The sequence below is a fragment of the Anguilla rostrata genome, chromosome 3, assembly GCF_018555375.3.
Source record: "Anguilla rostrata isolate EN2019 chromosome 3, ASM1855537v3, whole genome shotgun sequence".
In the NCBI taxonomy this organism is placed as follows: domain Eukaryota; kingdom Metazoa; phylum Chordata; class Actinopteri; order Anguilliformes; family Anguillidae; genus Anguilla; species Anguilla rostrata.
Window position 1 is genome coordinate 211,108 of NC_057935.1, and position 23,746 is coordinate 234,853.

General features: G+C 47.8%; 1 protein-coding gene across 1 annotated transcript in view; it reads right to left on the reverse strand.

Annotated features, from left to right (window-relative positions):
- The window catches only part of LOC135249735 (teneurin-2-like), a 140,996-nt gene that overhangs the window by 115,038 nt on the left and 2,212 nt on the right, over positions 1-23,746 (reverse strand). Inside the window, exon 2 of the mRNA XM_064325253.1 lies at positions 13,963-14,235. Coding sequence (XP_064181323.1) covers positions 13,963-14,235 — 273 coding nt within the window. The remainder of the gene's footprint in view (positions 1-13,962; positions 14,236-23,746) is intronic.

The following is a 23,746-nucleotide window of genomic DNA, read 5'->3' on the forward strand; positions in this document are numbered from 1 at the left end:
AGTGCCATTATACTTGCAGGAGCAGACACGCAATTTGCTCTTTATATAGCAAAGATCAGAATAAAGCTGTGCATTATGACAGCACAAATGATGATTATCTGTAATTAAAAAAAGAATGGAACTGAATTTTTCACAAATGTAACTCATCTCCAGAGCACAGAGGCACTGCATACTCAGGGTCTGTAAAACCATGAGCAGGATTTACTAAAACAAGAGAATTCCTGAAGTCACATTCCAGATTTACACAGAATCCAGAAGTGGGCAGAAACCTGGGAAATTAAATTCAATATAGCCAAATTAAAAGTTCTATATGTGGGAAATAAAAGCATTAGGCAGGACCACTTTATGGGAGGAACCAAATTGAAATGTGCTAAATTTTAAAAAGACCTGGGATTAATGGTTGATCAAAGCCTTTCAGGTTCTAGGCACTGTGCAGTAAAAGTAAAAAAGGCCAACAGGATGCTAGGATATATAGCCAAAGGTATTGAGTATACATCCAAGGAAGTTATACTTCCTTATACAATGCCTTTGTTGACAACACTTGGAGAAGTGTGTGCAGTTCTGGGGACCGTACTACAACAGAGGCTCTGCAAAAAGGTTCAAAGAAGGGCAAACAAATTGGTTCCTGGTATGAAAGATTAAAGTTATGAGGAAAGATTTAAGATGCTTAATCTCTTCAAGCATAGTAAAAGGAAATTTAGGGGTGATGTAATTGAGGCTTTTACATTCATAAAAGGGATTAACAAAGTGAACTACAACAGCTTTTTCTGGTTGGATTCTATTAGCAGAATGAGGGGGGCATAAATGGAAATTAGCAAAAGGTAAATTTCGCATAGATGTTAAGAAGTATTTTTTTCACACAGAGACTGCGGAATAGCCAGGTCATGTAGTAGAGGCAGAAACTCGGGGTTTTCAAGACCAGGCTTGATATGGTCTTGGATGCTATCTAGCCTGTAGGCAATTAGAGCATGAGGTACAGACAAGTAGCCTGGGCTTGAGCGTGTGTGTGTGTGTGTGTGTGTGTGTGTATACATGCATGCTCGTACTCAAGCACATTTCTGTGGTATGTGTACATGTATGTTTGTGTTTGAAACAGGGAAAGAGAGACAAAATGGGAGCTGTCTAGAACACGTGCAAGTGTGTATACGTGCTAGAGAGAAAGTGTGTGCATGTGTGCCGTAGAGAGAGAAAGAGTGTGTGCATGTGTGCCATACATAGAGAAAAAGTGTGTGTGGGTGTGTGCATGAGCCTGATTAACTGAATTGTTGTGCAGGACCTCTAGAACACCCCTTTGGAAAGAGAGATACTAATGTGCAGTAATTATCAGATCACGGGTGAGACAAGCGGCATTTTGGAGAAAAAAAAACAGGGCGAGTGAGGAAAAGGCCAAGCCAAATTTAGAGCCACCTTTTCAGCCTCTAATTAAGGGATTAATACATTTTGTCACACGTGTCAAAATACAACATGGGTGATTTATTATCCTGTCAATGGGGAGATTTTCCAGCTTCGTGCTGTTTGAAAACGAAGTGCGAACGTGCAGATAATGAGACTGCTCACTTCCACTCCATCAAAAACAGAACGCTGCGGCTGAGCTCTGTACTGCGGGAGAACGGAGAGATGGACCTGAACACTGGACACAACAGCGAGGACAGAACCTGCTGCTATTCCGTCAGCTCAGGACCTACAGCCACCCTGGCCTGCTTCAGCCAGCTCCCGCCCTGCTTCAGCCACCCCGCCCTGCTTCAGCAAGCTCTCGCCCTGCTTCAGTCAGCTCCCGCCCTGCTTCAGCAAGCTCCCGCCCTGCTTCAGCCACCCCACCCTGCTTCAGCAAGCTCCCGCCCTGCTTTAACAAGCTCCCTCCCTGCTTCAGCAAGCTCCCGCCCTGCTTCAGCAAGCTCCCTCCCTGCTTTAGCAAGCTCCCTCCCTGCTTTAACAAGCTCCCGCCCTGCTTCAGCAAGCTCCCTCCCTGCTTCAGCCATCCCGCCCTGCTTCAGCCAGCTCCCGCCCTGCTTCAGCACCCGCCCTGCATCAGCCACCCGCCCTGCATCAGCCACCCCGCCCTGCTTCAGCCAGCTCCCGCCTGCTTCAGCCACCCCGCCCTGCTTCAGCCAGCTCCCGCCCTGCTTCAGCCACCCGCCTGCATCAGCCACCCCGCCCTGCTTCAGCAAGCTCCGCCCTGCTTCAGCCACCCCGCCCTGCTTCAGCAAGCTCCGCCCTGCTTCAGTCAGCTCCCGCCCTGCTTCAGCAAGCTCCCGCCCTGCTTCAGCCACTCCGCCCTGCTTCAGCAAGCTCCCGCCCTGCTTTAACAAGCTCCCTCCCTGCTTCAGCAAGCTCCCGCCCTGCTTCAGCAAGCTCCCTCCCTGCTTTAACAAGCTCCCGCCCTGCTTCAGCAAGCTCCCTCCCTGCTTCAGCCATCCCGCCCTGCTTCAGCCAGCTCCCGCCCTGCTTCAGCCACCCCGCCCTGCATCAGCCACCCCGCCCTGCATCAGCCACCCCGCCCTGCTTCAGCCAGCTCCCGCCCTGCTTCAGCCACCCCGCCCTGCTTCAGCCAGCTCCCGCCCTGCTTCAGCCACCCCGCCCTGCATCAGCCACTTCGCCCTGCTTCAGCAAGCTCCCGCCCTGCTTCAGCCAGCTCCCGTCCTGCTTCAGCCACCCCGCCCTGCTTCAGCAAGCTCCCTCCCTGCTTCAGCAAGCTCCTGCCCTGCTTCAGCCAGCTCCCTCCCTGCTTCAGCCACCCCGCCCTGCTTCAGCAAGCTCCCTCCCTGCTTTAACAAGCTCTCGCCCTGCTTCAGCAAGCTCCCTCCCTGCTTTAACAAGCTCTCGCCCTGCTTCAGCAAGCTCCCGCCCTGCTTCAGCAAGCTCCCTCCCTGCTTTAACAAGCTCTCTCCCTGCTTCAGCAAGCTCCCGCCCTGCTTCAGCAAGCTCCCTCCCTGCTTTAACAAGCTCCCGCCCTGCTTCAGCAAGCTCCCGCCCTGCTTCAGCAAGCTCCCTCCCTGCTTCAGCCACCCCGCCCTGCTTCAGCAAGCTCCCCGAGGTGTCTGTAAAGAGCAGGTATCAGAATGACAGAGCAGGATTTGTGTCTGTTTGACTGACTCCTGAGTTCACCAGGCAAAAACTCAGCGACTGGAGGACCGATTCAGGAAGGCAGAGGGGGTCCTTCAGCCTGGGGGAGGGGGGTCAAGCTCTGACCCTTTTTTGTGCTTCAGATCGATGTCCGTCCTGACGCCGCTCTTCCCGATAGCGTGTGTTTTAATCATTCTCCCCCAGATCGATGTGCTGGGCGGCGCCTCCTGATATTTACGAGCGCGGTGTGTTTGCTCGCCAGCTCACATCCGGAGGGAGACAGGTTTACGGCTCGGAGTCGCCATAAATCCCACCGCTGCTTTCCCAAATAACCCGCCAGCTCATTTCTCTCTCCGTCATATTATTTTTTCCCCTGGGTAAACTGGCAAGCGCAAACATTGTCATCCCATGTTTTCCCTCTTTAATGTCTAATCTAATCTAAAATGCCTTGTGCATTTATGCAGAGCACAGACAGATACCACCTGCAGCTGCTCGTCATTCTCACTCCACCAATCGACTGCAGTCACAGCTGTTGCAGGCCGACCGCAGGGACCGAGCTGACCACAGAGGTCACTAGTGAGCAGCAAAGCAGGGAAATTCAAGCCCTGTAAAACAGGGACAGGTTGTGACGGCACTTTACCAGGAAGCTGCCAAACAGTATTCACCAATAGCCACCAGTCTTTTTTTCATTTTTACCAATACGCTCCAGGATTGGTGATGCCCCTTTCTGATCCTGCCACCTAAAGCCTCCCTCCCTCAGTAATGCTGAAGCCAATGTTGGGAGGATGAGGTGACAGTTTGCAGTGCCCTTAAATGGGCATGCCTCCAAACAGCTATCACAAATTTACTTTTTAAATACTTTTAAAACATAATTCATGATTGATTATTTTGTGCTAGCAGAGGATTGGGAAGTTGAGAGCTCTTAAAATTAACAGTCCCTCCCCACTCTTCACTGGCTTTTGCAAAACGTCAATAGCATCTCTGCACCCAGCTTTCAGCACAAACCCACGGCCTTGTGGCCTTTCAGCAACACACGCACGCGGCCCTGTGCCTTTCGCTCAACGCCCGGTCGACCTGCAGCAGACGGACATCAGGCTGCGCTTCTGGAAGCTTCCGCGTTAATCAATGTGCCTGAAAACACTGAGCGAGGGCTGAGAAAAAACCTCACAGCTCAATAAGAGTGATGAAGCCTTTATGACCGATGGGGAAACATCAATATGACCTTTTACAAAACCCCCACATCCGCCTTTCATTACGACCTTGCGCTCTGTTCTGCTCACAGCCCCGCGCTGATGGGGAGGAAGGGCAGCATGCAGAGAGGCGTGTGGACGGTGTGTGGACAGCGTGTGCGAGCAGGGAGGCGTGTGGACTGTGTGGGCACGTGTGTGGACTGTGCGGGGAGGTGTGTGCGAGTGGGGAGGCGTGTGGACTGTGTGCGCGAGCAGGGAGGCGTGTGGACTGTGTGGGCAGGTGTGTGGACTGTGCGGGGAGGTGTGTGGACTGTGTGCGCGAGCAGGGAGGTGTGTGGACGGTGTGTGGACAGCGTGTGCGAGCAGGGAGGCGTGTGGACTGTGCGGGCAGGTGTGTGCGAGTGGGGAGGCGTGTGGACTGTGCGGGCAGGTGTGTGCGAGTGGGGAGGTGTGTGGACTGTGCGGGGAGGTGTGTGGATGCCATGGAGGAGGTGTGTGGACGGCGTGTGCGTGTGGGGAGGTGTGTGGAAGGTGTGTGCGAGTGGGGAGGTGTGTGGACGGTGTGTGCGAGTGGGGAGGTGTGTGGAAGGTGTGTGGCCGGCAAACGGGCATTCAGCCTTCAGCTCTGACAGCACGCCGTGCCAGCACTTCCACAGCGGCAGGCCTGCAGACGCTTCCATCAGCCCTGCGCCTGAGAAACACACCTGCGCCTGAGTAACACACCTGCGAGCAGCACACAGACACTCTAACACCACCAGCTGCTACATATGCACACCTGCTGAGGTTACACACACACACTGTAGGAGGTTTATATACATCCACCTGTATGGAGTGTTTACATACACACACACCTGTATGGAGTGTTTATATACATCCACACCTGTATGGACTGTTTACATACAGCTACACCTGTATGGACTGTTTACATACAGCTACATCTGTATGGACTGTTTACATACAGCTACACCTGTATGGAGTGTTTACATACAGCTACACCTGTATGGACTGTTTACATACAGCTACACCTGTATGGACTGTTAATATACACGCGTTCCTTTGTTTACACCTTCATTTCACCCTCTGCAAACTTATGTCTTTCTTCATTTTCCTTGGAGATAAAAAAAAATTCCCTTTTCTGTTGCATCTCGCCTGGGGGCTTTTCATAGCTGCAAATGCGATTGGCTCACATGAGCCCTGTTGTTTTGTTGAGAAAAGACTTCAGCACTGTTTGACTAAACAAAAATAACTCTTTTAATCGTTATTTCCTGAGCTCATTAAAACACTTCCATTAAGTCTGTGATATAAAGTTGGTACAATAAATATGACCTTAAATAAATATGATTTTAAATACTCTTCAGCACACCAGAGGACAACTGTAACCTAAGACCACAGTCTGTTCTACAGTATATACCAACACACACCCGCTCACGCTCACGCTCACGCTCACGCTCACGCTCACGCTCACACTCACACTCACACTCACACCTTCTGAACAGCCACACACATACACGCCCACACACACACACACACACCTTCTGAAGAGCCAGACACACACACAAACACACCCACACACACTCACACTCACACTCACAAACACACACACACACACACAGAAGGAATACAATAAGGAGACAGGAACCTATAGGTGCCTTCATGATGTATATCGAATTATCGGGAGTTTTCCTAAAATAGCTTTTCCACTGGCATGTTTTTATTTCTAAAGCTATTTTAGGAAAATCTAACAAACGTCTTTCAAACGCCTTTTGCATTGCTGTGAAACACAAAGGATTAGATTTCAACATCCAACAGGCACTTCCACAACTCCAACATCTTCCCCTGTAACAGAACCATGGGTTCCCCTTTTAGACCTGGCTAACAGAACCACGGGTTCCCCTTTTAGACCTGGCTAACAGAACCACGGGTTCTCCTTTTAGACCTGGCTAACAGAACCACGGGTTCCCCTTTTAGACCTGGCTAACAGAACCACGGGTTCCCCTTTTAGACCTGGCTAACAGAACCACGGGTTCCCCTTTTAGACCTGGCTAACAGAACCACGGGTTCCCCTTTTAGACCTGGCTAACAGAACCACGGGTTCCCCTTTTAGACCTGGCTAACAGAACCATGGGTTCTCCTGAAACATAGGCTGACATATCTTGCTCCTGGCCTCCTCCATTTTAGCTACCCGAGTGTGGTTCTGAAGAGTGCCAATCAGAGCTTAGTTTTCTGGCTGTAGACAGTTCCAGATTATAAACTGCATCGTTGCACATCACACACTATATGATCCATGCCTAAAGACTGCCAATAAAATCAAACCTGATTTTGTCAGAGCATCCAAGCCAAGAAAAAGACTGGACTGATAGAGCTCTGATTATGTCGCTGTCCATCGCAATACCACCTTAACCCTCATCCTACCTGCTATAGCACACTGCCCCCTTAAACCTAACCCTACCTGCTATACCACCTTAACCCTCATCCTACCTGCTATAGCACACTGCCCCCTTTAACCTAACCCTACCTGCTATACCACCTTAACCCTCATCCTACCTGCTATAGCACACTGCCCCCTTAAACCTAACCCTACCTGCTATACCACCTTAACCCTCATCCTACCTGCTATACCACACTGCCCCCTTAAACCTAACCCTACCTGCTATACCACCTTAACCCTCATCCTACCTGCTATAGCACACTGCCCCCTTAAACCTAACCCTACCTGCTATACCACCTTAACCCTCATCCTACCTGCTATACCACACTGCCCCCTTAAACCTAACCTTACCTGCTATACCACCTTAACCCTCATCCTACCTGCTATAGCACACTGCCCCCTTAAACCTAACCCTACCTGCTATACCACCTTAACCCTCATCCTACCTGCTATACCACACTGCCCCCTTAAACCTAACCCTACCTGCTATACCACCTTAACCCTCATCCTACCTGCTATACCACACTGCCCCCTTAAACCTAACCCTACCTGCTATACCACCTTAACCCTCATCCTACCTGCTATACCACACTGCCCCCTTAAACCTAACCATAATCACTATACTACACCGGAGCTCCAGATCCATCACCCAGCTCCTCTAAACCACACAATACTGAACTATACCATTTGCTCTTCTATTATTCCTGTTAGCTTTCACCTCAGCTGTAACCTGCTTAACCCATTCTATTTGCTGTGATAGATCCCTTGTAGCATTTCTGCCACATTCCATTGTATTACTTTACACCAGGCTGGCCAGTGGACGATGGGCTCCCCCTCTATATTTCCTCTCAAGATTTCTCCCCATAGGGAGTTTTTTTTTTTTATACCTTAAGTACCTGCTATTTGGGGGTTCAGGTCTGGTGTTTTTTCTGTTTGCTCTTTTTGCTCTGTCTCTTGACTTGCTACTGAATTGAGCCAAGAGGGGAGTGGGGGTAATTAAGGGGACACTGGTGGTTGTTTGAGAAGTATGCAGAATTTAGGCTGTGTGTATTCTGCTAAGGAAAACTGGCTATTTGCATAGGGGTGAGCATCAATGGTTGGATTTAGGGATTTTTGGGAATATTTACAGATAGCAGTGGGGTTTTTTGGTGAACGATGTTTAATCAGAGATTGTAAAGATGAAAGATTCTGCTTAGGGCTGTGTAACAGGCAGAAGCTGACCAGGTCAGAGCAGTCACCTTCTCTCTGATCCAGCCCTTCATCCTCTGGTGCTGCCAAACAATCTCAGCTAACTAATGAAGGAATGACCTGAAACAGGTGTGTCATTTTTCTCAGCGCGTCAGGAGAACGTGTGAGAAACTCGGGCATCTAATAAAAACAAGTGCCAGAAATATATTAGCAATTGCTATTGGCCCAGACTTTGTTTCATCTAATAAAAACAACACATTTCTCAGTTGTTATTTACAAATTTATTTTTAGGATGAGCTGGATCTCATCCAGTGAGATATGGCTGAATCTGGCAGCGTTCCTTCCCTGCGTGTTTTTAAATCGAGTTAGACTATTGGCTGTTTAGAGCTGGCTGCCGTCTGAATGCACCGCGCAGATTTCAGTGACTGAGGCTGAATTCACCACGCAGATTTCAGTGACTGAGGCTGAATGCACCACGCAGATTTCAGTGACTGAGGCTGAATTCACCGCGCAGATTTCAGTGACTGAGGCTGAATTCACCGCGCAGATTTCAGTGACTGAGGCTGAATTCACCGCGCAGATTTCAGTGACTGAGGCTGAATTCACCACGCAGATTTCAGTGACTGAGGCTGAATTCACCACGCAGATTTCAGTGACTGAGGCTGAATTCACCGCGCAGATTTCAGTGACTGAGGCTGAATTCACCACGCAGATTTCAGTGACTGAGGCTGAATTCACCATGCAGATTTCAGTGACTGAGGCTGAATTCACCACGCAGATTTCAGTGACTGAGGCTGAATTCACCACGTAGATTTCAGTGACTGAGGCTGAATGCACCGCGCAGATTTCAGTGACTGAGGCTGAATTCACCACACAGATTTCAGTGACTGAGGCCTCGCGCTTTACCCAGGCTCTCTCTGCTACACCACAGAATAAATAAATAAATAATAATCTCCTCACTGGATAAGCCTGACCTGAATTCAAAGGGAATGAGAGAGGGACCGAGAAGCAAATAGAGAAAACGAGGAAGACAAGCAGAAAAGAAACAGGGAGAGGGAGCATATTTTTGGACCAAAAATATGGTCCAATCACAGGTCAGAACGCTGCTACGTGGGCCAATCACAGGCCAGACCACAGTCATCTTACAAGTACAAGTGAACGGCTGCTCTCTGATCACATGTAGTGCATTAGCCTATACTTTCTATCTCCATAAAGAAGAGATATTTGCACTGCACTGACAGATGAGATAAAAGAGAGAAAATCGAGGTTTCCAAATCAGACAAGAGCGGATCCCACCATTTTATTCCAAACACATCCTCTCTTCATACAGTAAGTTCCACTCAGATTCTGAAATGGTCATGCCTGCTGGACTTCAGAAAAGCCCACATTTATACATCTCTCTGTTCAGCAGAGACATTGGGCTCAATTAAGTTATAAGGTAAGTGGGCAACTGCAGCCAGTCAACAGCGCACTCTGCTGGTGGGAGGATGAAAGCAACACAATGGCTGAGAAAAAGGCAAATAACTTTTTTTACAGTTGAGTTTGATTCCCATTCTGAGCCCAGCGGACAGTAACCTCTATAAAACCCTCAGAACTGACCCATCAAGCATCGCAAGCCCTGACACATCAAAGCACTCGCTGTTTTCTTTCAAGTGAGAGAAAAAGGGAAAGATTTGAAAGGTAAGAGAGGGGGAAAGAGACTAGAGGGATGTTCAAATGAGAGAGAGAGAAATACAGAGAGAGAGAGAATTCCAAAAAACAGAAGAGAAAGATCATTCTTTACAGTGGAAAACTCCATCCATTCCCACATGTAAACATCACACTCACAACTAAAAATAAATAAATCACCACATGTGTTACTAAGTTACCATGTCTTCCACATAGTAAGTTAAAAAGGCAGCAATACTGAAATATGTATTCACTATGTTTGGGAAATCCAGTGCAATCTGCCCATGGCGCCAGAGCCCCTCCTTGCATGCAAAGTGCCCAAAAATTCAGTCTGCCTGAGCGGTACTGATCTGGACAAAGCATCACTCACCAAGTGTCAGCATTTACCTTCCTTGTTTTGTTATTGTATGTTAAAACTTAATCTGTGTATGTTGCTTGGGATAAGAGAATATTACTTATAAGGTAATTTAGGACAAGCTGTTCTGGATAAAAGCGTCTGTCTTTTTGTAGATATTGGAGTGTGTGCATATTCAGCCATATATTGCAAGGGAAAAGCACCTCCTAAAACTTTCTGTTCATTTCACTCGCTTACATTAGTAATGCAGACAGGTAGGCAACTTCATTAAGAGCCATTTATTTTTCCATGGAGCCTGGAACAAATAATGGAATACCTAATTAAGCTTAATCAACAAAGCAGGGCCAAATTTGTTCCAGGGACTAATATAAACAAAAATACATTGAATAAACAACTTTACTTTATCTTTTCATTAGCTCAAACACAACCCTGACATGTATCATTAACAAAGCATTTATAGCAGATTAAAGACACAGATGTCAAGCAGAGATCAGTATCAGTCAAACCTAAATAATGAAGGGAGGCCAGGATCATAAAGCCAGAGCAGTCATGTTTCCAGGATCAGCAGTTAGAACAGTCATGTCGCCAGGATCAGCAGTTAGAGCAGACATGTCTCCAGGATCAGCAGTTAGAGCAGACATGTGACGGACAGACGGAGTGTAGCACAGTGGGTAAGGAACTGGGCTTGTAACCGAAAGGTCGCAGGTTCGATTCCCAGGTAGGACACTGCCGTTGTACCCTTGAGCAAGGTACTTAACCTGCATTGCTTCAGTATATATCCAGCTGTATAAATGGATACAATGTAAAATGCCATGTAAAAGTTGTGTAAGTCGCTCTGGATAAGAGCGTCTGCTAAATGCCTGTAATGTAATATAATGTAACATGTTGTCAGGATCAGCAGTTAGAGCAGACATGTCACCAGGATCAGCAGTTAGAGCAGACATGTTGCCAGGATCAGCAGTTAGAGCAGACATGTCGCCAGGATCAGCAGTTAGAGCAGACATGTCGCCAGGATCAGCAGTTAGAGCAGACATGTTGCCAGGATCAGCAGTTAGAGCAGACATGTTGCCAGGATCAGCAGTTAGAGCAGACATGTTGCCAGGATCAGCAGTTAGGACACACTCGTCCAGTCCCAGTGCTCCCCCAGGGAGATTCAGACATGCTGGCTTTGTTTCAGCCAAGCACTCGATCATTTAAGGCTGCTGAAAATAAGTGCGTAAGTTCTTTCAGACTTTCTCTCATATACGTAGACTGACACATTGCAGGTCTGACTTGTCAAATTAGATTCTGAGACCAGATGTCTGTGCTTTCAAACATTAGGGAGTTACCTAGTTCAACTGTCAATCTAAGATCTGATCAATAAAAAAGGAATCACTTACTTTAGAGCACATTACACAGAATTTAAACACTGAGCTGTCCTGGCGGACTTAAAGTTCTGGGATAGGTGCTGCTGGGTGGCTCACTCTAAGGAACTGTTCCACTGCACAGGCCTGTGGTCCGAGTTTGCCAGTGTCAGCGCCGGTGCCGGTGAGTGATGATAATCAGCGACTGACATCACATGTTCAGGAGCAGAGCACAGGCCTGTCTGCTTTCTTCTGAACCGAAAGCAAAGGCTGCAGCAATGATTGCTAATGAATATGACTGAGAATTCCAAACTGGCAGAAAAATGAATATCATTGAGTTCATAAATATGACCCCAACTGGGAGCAAAAGGGGAATAAGCACAAAACATTTATTCTTCATGTCACGCACAGCTAGTTCTGATATTATATGAGCTGACAAATCATCCTTCAACAGACACTGCACTCAGTTTAGGAGAATTACCAGCCTGTAGCAGCTGTGGGCGAATCAAAAGGCCGCACAAGCAGGGAGGGACAGATTGAACTCCCCCATGCAAACATGGCCATGAATGACACCTGTCAATCAAAGTTTTTGACACAGAACAGAGTGGAAAAGAAGGAGGGAGTACTAAAGAAGGACAAGATGGGAAGGGGTGGAGGAGAAGAAGAGGTGGAGGAGGAGAGAGTGCTGAATCATCTTTAATGTATTCTCTTATTCAAAGCAGCACCTGCAGGTTCCTCTATTTCTCCACAGCTCGTGGTATAATTAGAGATCCAGCTCAGCTGTGACGCAGACGCGCGCATCATTTCATAAAACAACAGTTGGTGATTCGGTGAAGATGCTGGCGACCGGCTAAACGATTAGGCTCCTCCCTTCGCACAGTGACAGGCCGTCGTGGGGGCAGACTGGAGCCATGTGTCTGAACGAGCACACGCAGATAACATTACAGAACTTAAGAGGAGAACATTAAATACTTCATCTAACACATGCAGGTAATTGGAGCTGAAGTGTAGTCATAAACCATTCAAAATTACCTAAAAATAAAAAGGGTAATTTAAAAACCACTGATGTGCCAGAAAAAACCTTATCCTGGTTTTTCACGTCAAGTACTTCTGAAATAATTGAAATAACATTGCCTCTCTGTTTTTTCAGAATATATCAATATGCTGTACATTTGTATCACATATGAAAGCTGTATATTCTGAGTAATGAAATGAGGACACCACACAGACTAAAACACAGACCAAAAGTGCAGCACACAGACCAAAAGCGCATCACGCAGACCAAAATCGCACCACACAGACCAAAAGCGCACCACACAGACCAAAAGTGCCCCACACAGACCGCAAAGATCAAAAGTGCACCAGACAGACCAAAAGGTCTGCAGCGGGAGCAGGAAACCCCAAAAGCAGTAAAAGCCTGATCCTCAGCCCGACTGAGAGCGGCAGGGAGAACCTGGCGTGCTACACCACAGCCTGCATCAGGAGGCAGAGCCTCAGATAAGCATGACAATTAGCAGCAGAGCTATTATCAGCCTCCGAGATTAAAGTAAGACTTCTTATTGAGGTGTTTAATAGCTGTTGAGTGCTTGACACAAATTATAAAAATCAGTTTTGTTTTGTGTTGAAATTCGCAGATGCAAGGTTTCAGGGCTGACGAAGCAGAGCCTAATCTAAATGTGTTTTTTCTTCTTACTATTAATGACTGACACCACTTAAAAATGTGCAAACACACAATGCAACAAGACAATTTACCGGTGTTGGATTAAGGAGGAAACATGAGATTAACAATCATTTCAGAAATATTTGTCAAATTAAGGCCTTAGGGAATATGCCATCAGACACAAAATACACAGTCAATGTAAATAAATAAACATTCTGGAATTTGGGGTTTGCTGCTCAAATACCAAGGACCCAGCAGCTCTTAATATAACATTGCACAGATCCTATGGTATTATCTGTCTGTCCCATCCTACTCAAACTAAGCCCCTCCTCATAGTCTTGAAGCTTCTTTTCACTGTTTTTTTCTCTCTAGTGTGAAAAGGCTATAAGCCCACCACTACTGCAAGCACAGAGAGCTGTGATCCAGCCTCAATAAACCGCTTTTCTGCTGAACTGCTCACACAGTGCCACAGGAGAGCTAGCACGACCTGCAGGAGAGATGCATCTTTCACCGGAGATCCCCAATCCATATAGACACCAGATCCCCAGCTCACTCAGACACCAGATCTTCTGCTCACTCAGTCAGCAGATCTCCTGCTCACTCAGACACCAGATCTCCAGTCACACTCTTGACCCATCATTGATTGTGTCCACAATGTGCTGTAAACCCAAACAAACACAGTAACAGAGCCTCTGGTGTGTAGTCTTCTGTGAAGCACAAGCGGGTTGTGAGTTCAGGAGGACCTTCTGGTGTTCCTCAGTGAGAACCTTTCTGTCTCTACGAACACACACAAGATGGAAAGTCACTACAGATAATGTTTGTGTTGGGTCTACATTACATTACATTTATTTGGTAGAAGCTTTTATCCAAATAAATGTAATGTAATGTTGACCCAACACAAACATTATCTGTAGTGACTTTCCATCGCGTGTGTGTTCGTTTGGGTTTACAGCATATTGCGGACACAATCAATGATGGTTTCTCTCATCCACCTCTCACTCCATCTCTTCATTCATTCTCTCATTCTCTCTTCTCTCTCTTTCTTTCCACGTAACCTTCAGCCCTACCTGACTCCTCATCGGACTTGTCGTTATCGGAGTCGGTGAGGGTGAGGGCGGAGTTCTCGCGGCTGGAGAGGCCGGAACTGCGGCGGGACTTGATCTCGTGCCCCCCCCAGAGCTGGACGGCGCGCTCCGGGGACAGCGCCCCCTCTGGGTCGGAGTCGGCATCGGAGCCCGCGCTCAGGGAGTAGGCGCGGTGCAGCAGGCCCAGGTCCGAGCAGTACGCACTCTGGTGAGGGGCCGGCTCACAGATACCCAGCTCTGCCAAAGTAAAATTACCTGTGAACAGAACACGGGATGTCAGGTACAGCATGGTACCAGCGGGGTCAAAGCACCTGGAGGTGCACCTGTAGATAAGGGAGTTGAGGGGACTGGGTACAGGTACACCTGTAGATAAGTGAGTAGAGGGGACTGGGTACAGATACACCTGCAGATAAGTGAGTAGAGGGGACTGGGTACAGGTACACCTGCAGATAAGTGAGTAGAGGGGACTGGGTACAGGTACACCTACAGATAAGGGAGTAGAAGGGACTGGGTACAGGTACACCTGTAGATAAATGAGTAGAGGGAACTGGGTACAGGTACACCTGTAGATAAGGGAGTAGAGGGGACTGGGTACAGGTACACCTGCAGATAAGTGAGTAGAGGGGACTGGGTACAGGTACACCTGCAGATAAGGGAGTAGAGGGGACTGGGTACAGGTACACCTGTAGATAAATGAGTAGAGGGAACTGGGTACAGGTACACCTGTAGATAAGGGAGTAGAGGGGACTGGATACGGGTACACCTGTAGATAAGGGAGTAGAGGGGACTGGGTACAGGTACACCTGTAGATAAGTGAGTAGAGGGGACTGGGTACAGGTACACCTGTAGATAAGGGAGTAGAGGGGACTGGGTACAGGTACACCTGTAGATAAATGAGTAGAGGGAACTGGGTACAGGTACACCTGTAGATAAGTGAGTAGAGGGGACTGGGTACAGGTACACCTGTAGATAAGTGAGTAGAGGGGACTGGGTACAGGTACACCTGTAGATAAGTGAGTAGAGAGGGCTAAGCTTTATATAGATTTTATATGAGTTGCATATGAGCTCTAAATTAAATGTGCTTGCATGAGGGGGGACACTACTGAACCCAGCCCACAGACAGTGGAGACTCTGTACACACTGCCCTCCAAAATAAATATAGAAAATAATCCAAATTAAAGTATATCCAATGGAATCAATAAACACAACAGAGGCCCAATTAAATCTAGATAGAAGGAAAGGCAATTAAGGAAAAAGGCCTGCATAACCAATTTATTTTCCATGCTAATTAAAACAGCATTGGGATGCAATCCTTCACAATCAGCTAAAAAAGGAAGAGGTGATTTCCATTAATTAACTATCTGCAAGGGAATCATTCCGGAAATATGATTCAACATGGTAAAAATTAGGTGATTGCTGTGTTAATTCCGATTTCTCAGTTTATCAACGTAATCAAAAGGAAAAATGATGAAATCGGCCTTCAACAACCTTACAACAGAGAGGAGATTAAGAACAAGGAAACAGACTACAGTAACTAGCACAGAGAAGTGCTACAATACGGAAACACTCTCTGTCAGTTCCTTTTCAACTCAGCCACATCAGGACACAGACTGAAGTTCAGTGCATGAACTGAACAGGTTTTGTAGACATTTTACAATTGATGACTGCTGCTCTGACCACTGCTCCACACTGCTGCTCTGACCACTGCTCCACACCGCTGCTCTGACCACTGCTCCACACTGCTGCTCTGATCACTGCTCCACACGGATGCCCTGACCACTGCTCCACACTGCTGCTCTGACCACTGCTCTACACTGCTGATCTAACCACTGCTCCATACTGCTGCTCTGATCACTGCTCCACACGGATGCCCTGACCACTGCTCTACACTGCTGCTCTGATCACTGCTACATTACAGACCTCATCTGAATAATGAAATCAAACAGGTAATCAAGTACAGGGCACTAAACCTGCCTCAATCACACAGGATAATTAAATATTAAGCCCGTGTGTACTGATCAGCCCAATGACTGCTGAGTGTTCTCAGTCCTGTGGCAGTTAAATGTGAGGAGTTGTGTGTATATATAAGCACAATCAAACCAGCAGTTAATGTGGCCTTTTCTTCCTGTGCAATCAATAGCAGATTCATTCCTTTAAACCGCATGCATCCTGCACACAGTTTACAGGAGCAGAAATGAATCGATCAGGTTTTGTGGGGAAACAGCCTTTGATTTTATTGTGATGTGACAGAGTGTTCTGGCAGTTTTTCAACGGTAACTTCACATTTTAGGGAAGAACTGCACCACGGATATGATCAGCCGTTAGAAGTGTTTTGCATGCTGACACGCAAGTCAGCAGAAGCAATTACAACAAAATGCACAGCACATTTCTTGTTGAAGGAACAGCACTACATCCACACACGTACACCACATTACCACAGAAACAGCGATAATGTGTTCGCTGTTCAGGTGCTGAGGCAGAGCAGCATAATGGAAACTGGGTTTGTTACCTGGAGGTTGCAGGTTTGATCCCCAAATGGGGCACTGCTGTTGTACCCTTGAGCAAGGCACTTATATCCTGCATTGCTTTGGTGAAATACAGCTCTATAAATGGATTGTGGGCAAAATGTGACCTGTGTAAGTCAGCTAAATGCCTCACATGTAAATATGAAGGATGGCACTCTTTCAGGGGAGAGGGCAGAAACAGTATGAAGCATCGCTCTCTCCCCCCGGAGGAAGGATCAAAGGAGGAGGGGCTGGCCCCTGAGGGAGGAGGTGCGGGAGGAGCCCCGTCCCTGGCCCCCGGCCTGAGGGAGGAGGTGCGGGAGGAGCCCCGTCTCTGGCCCCCGTGGCTGAGCACAGCTGCTCCGCCCCACTCTGCAGTGATGTAGAGAGTGAAGAGCGCCGTTTGCAGGTTTACTCTCCTGGGCTATCCCCCGCCCCCCACCCCTCCCCCGCCCCCCCCGATGCTCCCATCGGTATCGCCACATCCCTCTGCCTCGCCGTCTCTAGCGCCATGAGTTATGGCGCCCGTTTCCCACAATCCTCCCTGAGCGAGGGTTTATAAATATGGGCCCATCCCAGTGGAGGCTTGGGAACAAACACTCTGGAGCCGAACTTTCCTGCTGACGTGAGCAGGAACAGAGAGCGGCAGGGCGGGGGTCAGCCTCCCATCGTTTATCCAGGGGAGCAAAGGCACGAAAAACTGCACAAAATCCCCGTCTTCATTCTCCCCATGATTAATGTGTTACTGCGCCCAGGCCAGGACTGCTCGGGGGGACTCGGAAGGCCTTTGTGTTATTCAAACACTGCAATACCTCATCTTCCCCCTTCTGTCTTTCTGCTTCCTCTTACAAGACCTGACTAATCAAACCGGGAGCGGAGCACGCCCGTACAGCGAGCATCTCTCCACCGTGCCCTGCCTGCTCCAAGCAGGCTGCATCAGCCAAGCCAGCCGGAGAAGAGAGAAGAAATGAGGACTGAAAGAGGGAGGACAGAAGTGTGTTATGACTTCTCAGCAGCTCAAGCATGCTGTTGATAGTGGCTAAAGGGAGGTGGCCTTACTTAACTGATCTAATTTGACTCCGGACAGGACAGAAATGCCCCTCAGCGTCCCAGCGTCTGCAGTCGAATGCTCTTCCTGCGCTCTTGGCGACGCGCAGTGGTAATTTCCCGTCCCTGGTAGCAGGACTTAAAGGCCGCGTGGGTCTAGGGGGGGGGACACAGGGAGGGGACTGCTGCTCTTTTATTTATCTTTCTCCAAATGACAGAAGCACTGATGGGTCCTGAGAGGCTAGGAACAAGGCGGACAGACCACCAGCATGGAGAGCACTGGAGCCCCACAGGACACACACCTGTGCATACAGGACAGGACACTCTGCCCCCATAGCCAGTCAAGCATGATGCAACCAACCATGTGATTTGGTTGGACCAATTGCAGACAGGGGGAGGTCTATGAACTTGTGGACCTCTTGTGAACAGTTTGCACTGGGGGCACACAGACACACACTGCACAGTCCAAACGAAACTCAACCATAAAGACATGAGGTCTGGCACCAGGAGGGGATCAAACGTCTCGCTGGCTAGAGCGCACTTTCAAAAACAACACAGTGACAACACAATGCAGAATCAACACAACGCCTTCTGAACACAGTGTCAACACGATGCAGAATCAACACAACGCCTTCTGAACACAGTGTCAACACGATGCAGAATCAACACAACGCCTTCTGAACACAGTGTCAACACGATGCAGAATCAACACAACGCCTTCTGAACACAGTGTCAACACGATGCAGAATCAACACAACACCTTCTGAACACAGTGTCAACACGATGCAGAATCAACACAACGCCTTCTGAACACAGTGTCCCTAAGGTGCCATGTTCTTATCTACTCTGAGTAATTACCTCCTCAAGTCTCACCGAGAGGCTTGGACGGCACTCCAAACGCAGGAGTTCCATTTTCAGAAGACGCACGACTCGACCACTCCCTGAGAAACTCCGAGTGAGAGAGGAAGAGGATGGTATGAGAGGAAGAGCAGGAAGGAAAGGAGAGTCAGGAAGATGGAGGGGAAGAAGGAAAGAGGGTGATGGGGTGAAAGGGGAGGATGGAGTAAGTGTAATGCAGCGTTTCCATGGTGACAGTGACAGTTTAGTGGGCGGAGCCAGGATGAGCGAGTAATAGACGCACTCGCAGCGCGTTGTCCTCCCGAGGTTCTGCGCATTCAAGCACGCCGCTCACAAACAGGAAGTGAGGCGCGGTGGCAGAGGGCTCTCTGATACCCATCTCCTCTTCCCCCTGCGGGACTGATGTCCCCCATCCCCGCCCGGGGGCTGAAAGCATCAAACAGCAGACAGATATTTGATTGCAGCTTTACCCAGCTCTAGCTCTACAGACAGTGTGCTTATCCTGATAAATGCAGCTTCCGTAAGTCACATCGGCTAAAAGCAGCTACCAAACGGCAAATGGCTGACCGTGAGACGGTGCGACCTTGCCAGAGCGGTGAAGGTCAGGAGCAGCATGCTGCTGTGCTGGAGAATTACAATCACAATAACTCAGCAAATATGAGTAACTGGAAGCTTTAATGACAAACACAGGACTCCGCTCACCAAGAACATCATATTGCCTATAGTCTGCAACCCTTCAAAGGTCTCTGCTTCTAGTATGAATCCTGGAGGCCTATTGCATTAACTCTTAACACACAGTGTTAAAATACTCACAGGTATCACGGGAAAACCCCCCATGATTAATTTCCACCTACAGGTACAGACCCTTATTCTGCTGGCTGATCTCCACCTGAAATCAGTCCTGTAATGTGCTTAATTAGCCCCTTTTAATAACTGAATAAGCATCACGGAAACTGTGACGACTGTCCCTTATGATATTGCATTTCAACAACCACAGCGATTTAAGTGCTAAAATGACATGGAGAAACAGGAATACAGATTAATGAAATAGAGGAAATATGAAATATAAAATATGAGTGCAGGCTTTTGCTTCATGTCTAAATCCCTCCATGTAATGAGTGCATAAGCATATACGAGTACTCTCCTGCATCTCACTCCACCTGTCACTCAGAGAAAGCACCGCCCCCAAAAAGAATGGGTATTGGGGCAGTTACAGTAACACACATCTAAAGGAATGGGCATTGGGGCAGTTACAGTAACACACATCTAAAGGAATGGGCATTGGGGCAGTTACAGTAACACACATCTAAAGGAATGGGCATTGGGGCAGTTACAGTAACACACATCTAAAGGAATGGGCATTGGGGCAGTTACAGTAACACACATCTAAAAGAATGGGCATTGGGGCAGTTATAGTGACCCACATCTAAAGGAATGGGCATTGGGGCAGTTAGAGTAACACACATATAAAGGAATGGGCATTGGGGCAGTTACAGTAACACACATCTAAAGGAATGGGCATTGGGGCAGTTACAGTAACACACATCTAAAGGAATGGGCATTGGGGCAGTTACAGTAACACACATCTAAAGGAATGGGCATTGGGGCAGTTACAGTAACACACATCTAAAAGAATGGGCATTGGGGCAGTTATAGTGACCCACATCTAAAGGAATGGGCATTGGGGCAGTTACAGTAACACACATCTAAAAGAATGGGCATTGGGGCAGTTATAGTGACCCACATCTAAAGGAATGGGCATTGGGGCAGTTAGAGTAACACACATATAAATGTGTGCCTAACAAATGTGACAGCCATATTCCCTCTAACTGTGAATTCCACCTCAACACAATTATAGAATCTCTACAGGTGACATGAAAGAGGAAGATATAGATTCTTCCTCAACTGCTCACCTCCTCCAATCAGAAACACTATAGCCAATCAATGATTCAATCAATCAATCAATCAAGTCAATCAATCTTTCCATTGCATGAAAAACATTTCCAATTACCGTCCGAGACTTGAGAAAATAAGACCAAATCTATAAATCCTCTCTAAGCTCATACGGATAAAATGTAAAATGTTCTGTGACCCCTTAATAAACCAAGAAATGCTCAACTTCACTCTTACTTAAATCTGTATGTTGATACTTACATTTACTGTGGTAGTATTTAACCAAATATATGTTGGTTTGTTTGTTATTCATATATTTTACCTTTTTAAAATTCTCGTTTTGATTTTAGTGAAGTTCAAGCATTTAAAATTCAGCCATCAAGCACACTGAAGATAAAGAAACAGGAGCCTCACATTAACATGCCAACCTGCTTCACTGACAGAGACCAAGTCCCTACAAACCAATGATTAAAATCACAAAGCTAAGTACCCAGGAGCATGAATTCAGATACACACACACTTTTTATATAAAAGAATTCTTCTTCTCACCTACATCATTGGGAGGGATCTGATTAAATCTTAGTGGCGCTATCTTGTTAAGCAGGTATTACAAATAATGTGCACTGAGAGTTTGTATCTTTGCCCGTAGACAGTAAAATAAACATTTTTGCATCTGAGATTTCTTGCATTTCCATAACTCCTGTTCAATAGAGAAATATCAGTGAGAATGGCTGCATGTTTAGAATGTTGAGCAGAAACAGGAAGCAGAGATTTTAACCCCTCATTTAAAACTGGGGTGCCAGTGCAAGACCACGCCCAACGCTGTGCTCGATGGACAACTTAAAGCATCACGCTGTAGATGTCCTCCCAGTGTATGACTCCCCCCAACACCGTGCAGGCTATATTACCCTGCCCCCAACACTGTGGAGGCTATATTACCCTGCCCCCAACACTGTGCAGGCTATATTACCCTGCCCCCAACACTGTGGAGGCTATATTACCCTGCCCCCAACACTGTGGAGGCTATATTACCCTGCCCCCAACACCATGGAGGCTATACTACCCCACCTCCCAACACTGTGGAGGCTATACTACCCCACCTCCCAACGCTGTGGAGGCTATATTACCCTACCCCCCCAACACTGTGGAGGCTATATTACCCTACCCCACAACACTGTAGAGGCTATATTACCCTACCCCCAACACTGTGGAAGCTATATTACCCTACCCCACAACACTGTAGAGGCTATATTACCCTACCCCCAACACTACAGAGGCTATATTAACCTACCCCCCCAACACTGCGGAGACTGTGCTAGCCCAGCTAGCCCCCGCTACACTGTGGAGGCTATGCTAGCCCAGCTAGCCCCAGCCCCCGCACACTGTGAAGGCTGTGCTAGCCCAGCTAGCCCCCGCTACACTGTGGAGACTGTGCTGGCCCAGCTAGCCCCGCTACACTGTGGAGACTGTGCTGGCCCAGCTAGCCCCCCTACACTGTGGAGACTGTGCTAGCCCAGCTAGCCCCCGCTACCTGCATAAATTCTCTTACTGTTCTGGGTCACTGTATTCATGCTGCTGTCTGCATTTTCCTCTTCCAGAAACTTCTACTTTTGACCTGAGTTGCGATAAATAGGATTGATGATAACATTTAAAGGCACATACATCTATAGAAAACAAATATTATTTCCAATTTAGAGGTGTCAAGTGGTGTAGGTCTTTGCCAGACCTCAGCAATTTATTCAGCCTTTATTTTGGAACAATAAGGTTTTTTATGAAAAAATCAATGCAGCGCAGAGACAGCTCACAGAGACTGTGTGATGAATAAAGTCATTATGCAATAAAATTCACTAAAAACTGCAAGGACACAAACTTACAATATGATACATCACAAAGACTACATTACCTAAATCTGCAATCTGCAGTGATACCACAAATATACACAGCACAGACATGCTCACACACAAAGACACAACCACACACACACAATCACCCACACACATACGCATATGTGCATACACAAGCTCACACACAAAGACACAACCACACATGCACGCAAGCACGCACGCACACACACACGCACACGCACACACACATACACACTCAAGAGGCTCCAGTGAGGTAGAAGCAGCTGGTATCTGACAGAGAAAATAAAACAGTAAAATAAAGTCATTCAAATGAAAACAAAAATAAACATTATGAGTTAGAGCTGAAGCATTAAGCTCTTTTACTGCCACAGTCATTCCCCATTTATTCCTGCAATAATATTATCACTTATCATTATGCATGAATCCCATTTATATGCTGTTCTTCTCTTATGCTACCTGCTCTTGTTCATTGTGCAAATAAATCAGCCAAGACATTAACTGTTATTAATTTGGAAAAAATCTAAATTATTGTTAGAAGGGAAGATGGATGTGGGGGGGGGGGGGTAGACAATGTTACATAGTGACAGAGCACGAGCAGGAAGGATGCGTAGGAAGGCCAGCTGGCTGACTTTTTCCCGTGGTGAAGGGGATTGTGGGTATTGTGGTGGTGTCATTGAATGACTATATAGCCAACAGAGCCCCGCCCAGAGAGGCCAGAGTGACCTCTGCAGTATCTGAGCAGAGCTGCGCAGAGCCGAGCAGCCCGGGTTTGAGCACATCTGTAGCCGGAGCAGCCGACCGTGGCAGCAGATGCTGCAGACAGACACGCTGCTCCTGGGGGGGGGCTATTTTGGGGAGGGAGACAGTGCAAGTGCTTCTGGAGCACCAGGACCCAAGCGCACCCCGCAGCATATGGCTCCCTCCCTCCACCCACCCCAACACCCCCCAAGCCATGTCCTCCGCTCCCCCCCCGTGCACCAATGAGAGGAAGGGGACACGTTAAGGCACGTGTCTGAGATCATTTATAACACACATCTGCCTTCATCTATAACACGCTCAAGCTGCATTAACAGCGTTTTACACTGAGCTCTGCCACACTAACGTTGGAGCAGATGTCACTGCAGATAACACTGTAAAAGCCCATTTAAATAGTGAATTTTACATTTGTCCCATTTTGTATGCTTCACAGAGCACCCTAATGCCCACAGAGGCAAGCCCAGGGCAGCAGGGGCACAGAACACTGGTTTAAACCCCCCTGGAGGGGCAGACAGCCTTGTGGATGCACGCTGCTGACGGGACGGGCCTGTGGCCGGGGGGCATGCTGACGGGACGGGCCTGTGGCCGGGGGGCATGCAGACGGGACGGGCCTGTGGCCGGGGGGCATGCAGACGGGACGGGCCTGTGGCCGGGGGGCACGCTGAGCCCAGTGCTCTGTCCCCTGAATCATCGGGGAGTACAGGTGGGATTCGAGGTGTCAACTATAGAAAAACACACAAGAAGCTGCATGTCCTCCATCCACAGCATGCTCATCGCCACGGTGATGGGAGGCTTCTCAATAATTCCCCAGCCATTTCTACAGCAATTGCAAAGCCCCCCCAG